This window comes from Tasmannia lanceolata, unplaced genomic scaffold (genome assembly GCF_043159265.1).
Source record: "Tasmannia lanceolata isolate RefF3 unplaced genomic scaffold, GAP_Taslan_0.1 ptg000018l, whole genome shotgun sequence".
Classification (NCBI taxonomy): Eukaryota; Viridiplantae; Streptophyta; class Magnoliopsida; order Canellales; family Winteraceae; genus Tasmannia; species Tasmannia lanceolata.
This window is the reverse complement of record NW_027518695.1, coordinates 50337627-50341641: the sequence shown is the minus strand read 5'-3', so window position 1 is coordinate 50341641 and position 4015 is coordinate 50337627. Positions and strand designations below refer to the sequence as shown.

Below are 4015 nucleotides of genomic sequence, written 5' to 3'. Positions count from 1 at the left end.
TCAGCACTTCATGAGCAGTCGTCGACCCAAGAGAACAACCGCATCCCTCATGGCGCTAAAACTGGAAGGTGATGAGTCTTTGAAGGATTTTGTACTCTGATTTAATAGGGAAGCCCTACAAATAACCAACTTGGATCCATCAGCAGCTGTAAACGCTTTGCTAGCAGGAGCTAAGTCGAATGACTTCAAGCAATCCATTGCGCGGAAGGCACCAACTTCCTTAGCTGATCTCATTGAGAAGTCAGAAAAATACATTTCGGTAGAATACACAGTGGCGGCTCTGAACAATAGGCAGGGTGGCCAACCTGAAGAGAAAAGGAATGGGCAATCATCGAACCAGAAACACAGACGAGAAGATGGACCACCCTGAAAGGATAAGAGCCCGCACGAAGAGAAGAAAATTATACCCGCTCAACACCTCCAGGGCTCGGATCTTGGCAACCATTACAGATGAAGACTTTCTTAGGTGGCCAGCCAAGATGTTGAGCAAAAGCAATAAGAGGGATAAGTCCAAGTACTACCTACAGGTACCACAAAGACCATGGACATGACACCAACGAATGTCGGCACCTGAATGAAGAAATTGAGCTGCTTATCAAGCAGGGGAACTTGAGAAATTATGTCAAAGGGCCAAGACAGAAGAGAACCCTGGGCTCCTAGTCCAGTCAAGGGCAGAAGTCCGCAAGGGTCTCCGTGGCAGAGAAGTTGAGCAAAGTCCCCAGCTCCAGTAAGCCCTCTCGGAATAGAACCATCTTTCGAGCCAACTGGGGTCGTCAAAACCATAGTCGGAGGACCAACCGCAGGCGGAAGCTCAGCGGTTGCTCGCAAGGCTTACGCTCGCCAAGTCAACTCAGTACATATCCCCTATAAAAAGTTGAAAGCTGAAAACACAATTTCGTTCTCTGATGCCGATCTGAACGACGTAATCTTATCGCATAACGATGCCTTGGTCATCACCATGTTGGTCGCCAACTTTGAAAGACCAAAGATCCTGGTCGATAATGGACGTTCCGCCGATGTCTTGTACTATCACGCTTTCAAACAGCTGTGCATCAAAGACGATCTCTTGAAACCCTCCACCACAGAACTTTATGGGGTTGCTGAGGAGGACGGCAAAGTGACGGGCTCCATAGAACTACCAGTCCTCGTGGGGAATGCACCACCACAAGCCGTCGCCATGATCGACTTCCTGGTAGTGAATACCCCTTCGGCATACAACGCAATTTTGGGAAGACCAGGGCATAACTTGTTAAGAGCAATACCTTTTGCCTATCACCAAAAGATGAAATTCATAAGCCTGAGAGGACCCAGTGAAGTAAAAGGCGATCAAACTCGCTCCAGAGAATGCTACGTCACCGCCCTTAAAGGGAAGAGACTGCCGGAAGCAATGCCTATTGAAATGCTGGATCTTCGCGGCGAAGCCCAAGTGGTCGTCAACGAAGCAGAGACAAGGCAGATTCTACACAAACCCGACACATCCGGACGACTGGTCAGGGGGTCAGTAGAACTTAGTGACTTTGACATTAGATACTTACCTCGGCTGACAATAAAGGCTTAGATCCTTGCTGATTTCGTGGTAGAGTGTACTTAGCCCAAGCAATCGGAGGAGAAGCAGGAAAATTCACAGCTGCCCCTAGGTGGGGATAATACAACTGCACCTGGGGTGGGGATAATACAACTACGCCAGAAGCAAAGCCTATTGAAATGCTGGATCTTCACGATGAAGCCCAAGTGGTCGTCAACAAAGCAGAGACAAGGTACATTCGAATGGAGAAGTTGGCATACGCTCTAGTAATGGCAGCAAAGAAACTAAGACCATACTTCCAAGCACACACAATCAAAGTACTGACTGACCAACCGCTAAGGCAGATTTTACAGAAACCCGACACATCCGCACAACTCGTCAGGTGGTCGGTAGAACTTAGTGAGTTTAACATTAGATACTTACCTTGATCGACATTAAAGGCTCAAATCCTTGCTGACTTCGTGGTAGAGTGTACTTAGCACAAGCAATCGGAGGAGAAGCAGGAAATTCACAGCAGCCCCCAGGTTGGGAAAATACAACTACACATGGGGAGCAGGAACATGTGAACGATGCAGAGAGCTCACAACAACCTCCAGGTGGGAATAATACAACTACTCTCGGGGGGCAAGAGCATGAGAAAGAGGCACCGAACCTCGAAGGACCCAGTAATCCAAGCAAAGGCGATCGACAAGGTCCAGACACCATATGGGAGCTCTATGTAGATGGCTCCTCCAATGCATAAGGAAGCGGAGCCGACCTTATCTTGACAGGACCCGACGACTTCAGTGCCGAATACACCATCCGGTTCGGATTCCTCGCATCCAACAACGAAGCATAATATGAAGCCTTGATAGCGGGAATGAATCTAGCAGTTCAGGTATGTGCGGACAAACTCAAAGCCTTCAACGACTCAAAGTTGGTCGTCAGTAAAGTGAAAGGTGAGTTTGAAGCCAGGGACTCAAGAATGGCTAAGTAATTGGCCAGAGTTCAGCATCTTGCAAAGAAATTTCAAAGCTTCGAAGTAGAACGCATCCCTCGAGAAGAGAATGTGAAAGCATACGCACTATCCCGACTTGCAGCATCGGGATACTTGACATTAGGTTGCATATGTGTGGAGCACATGAAGAAAGCCATTTGGTATCTTCGAGATGGAAAATTCCCGAAAGATAGGAAAGAAGCACGCAAGGTGATGCAGAGGGCATCCCGCTTCAGCTATGATGGCGAGAACCTATTCAAAAGATCCTACACTTGGCCATATCTGAAGTGCCTTCATCCCATTGATGCAACATACTCCTTACGAGAAGTACATGAAGGGAATTGTGGCAAACATCTTGGAAGGAAGGCCATAATCCGAAAAGTCCTTCTAAGAAGACTATATTGGCCTACCTTGAGGAAAGACGCCATGGATCTCGTTAAGAAGTGTGACAAATGTCAAAAGTTCGCCCCTACACCCGACCGACCAGCAGTAGCCCTGGCTCCAATCATCAGCCCAGTACCATTTGCAATTTGAGGCATGGATATACTGCGACCCTTCCCCAGGGCACCGGGAGGTCAAAAGTTCGTAGTAGTAGCAGTGGATTACTTCACCAAGTGGGTGGAAGCAGAACCCATATTGGAAATCACAGAGCAAAATATCCAGTCCTTCTTCTGGAAATCAGTACTTTGTCGGTTCGGCATCCCAAGGGTTCTCATCACGGACAACGGAACCCAATTTGATACCAAAAGTTCTGCACGGATCTTCAAATTGAGCAGCGGTTCACATCCGTGGCACACCCCCAAACCAACGGTCAGATTGAAGTCTCCAACCGAACCTTCTTCAGGGGATCATGAAAAAGCTCGATGAGAAGCCAGGACGATGGGCTGACAAAATTTACCGTGTCATGTGGGCTTATCGAACCACTCCGCGGGGCCCAACAGGAGAGTCCCCATTTAATTTAACATTTGGGACCGAAGCTGTTATCCTCGTGGAGATCAGTGTGCCCTTCTTTCGTATACAATTTTTTAACAAAGGACAGAACCACAAAGGCTTGAGGACAAACCTCGATCTCCTCGACAAACTCAGAGGAGACTCCAAACTCCGGTCGCCGCTTATCAGCAAAGGATTTCTCGATATTATAATTCGAAGCTCCTACCAAGGGACCACAAAGTGGGGGACCTGGTACTAAGAAAAGTAGTCGTTTCACAGCCTTGCAAAGTTGGGAAACTCTCCCCGACCTGGGAGGGGCCATACAAAGTCTCACAGATCATCCGACCAGGCAGTTACAGGCTAGAGACCCTCAAAGGGCACTCGCTCCCACATGTGTGGAATTCCAAGAACCTCAGAAGTACTTCCAGTAGTGGGGCTCATGTTCCCCTCAAACACTGCAACGTTTTGGAATCAGGAATGAACTTGAAAAGAAAATCCATGTAAACACTCTTGATATCAATAAAAGGGAGTGAGATTCTCAACCACTATCGATTTCAAGAAGACAGATCCGAATATTCCAATTC

At 47.8% G+C, this 4015-nt stretch overlaps 1 protein-coding gene across 1 annotated transcript; it reads left to right on the top strand.

Annotated features, from left to right (window-relative positions):
- Nucleotides 1–958: 958 nt before the first annotated feature.
- Nucleotides 959–1558, top strand: LOC143850399 (uncharacterized). Its single transcript, XM_077359657.1, has one exon. It carries the CDS (start codon nt 959–961, stop codon nt 1556–1558), a length of 600 nt encoding a protein of 199 aa, XP_077215772.1.
- The last annotated feature ends 2457 nt before the right edge of the window (nt 1559–4015 follow it).

Excerpts from the sequence above, each read along its gene's own strand:
- LOC143850399 (XM_077359657.1), top strand. The coding sequence starts at position 959 with ATGTTGGTCGCCAACTTTGAAAGACCAAAGATCCTGGTCGATAATGGA.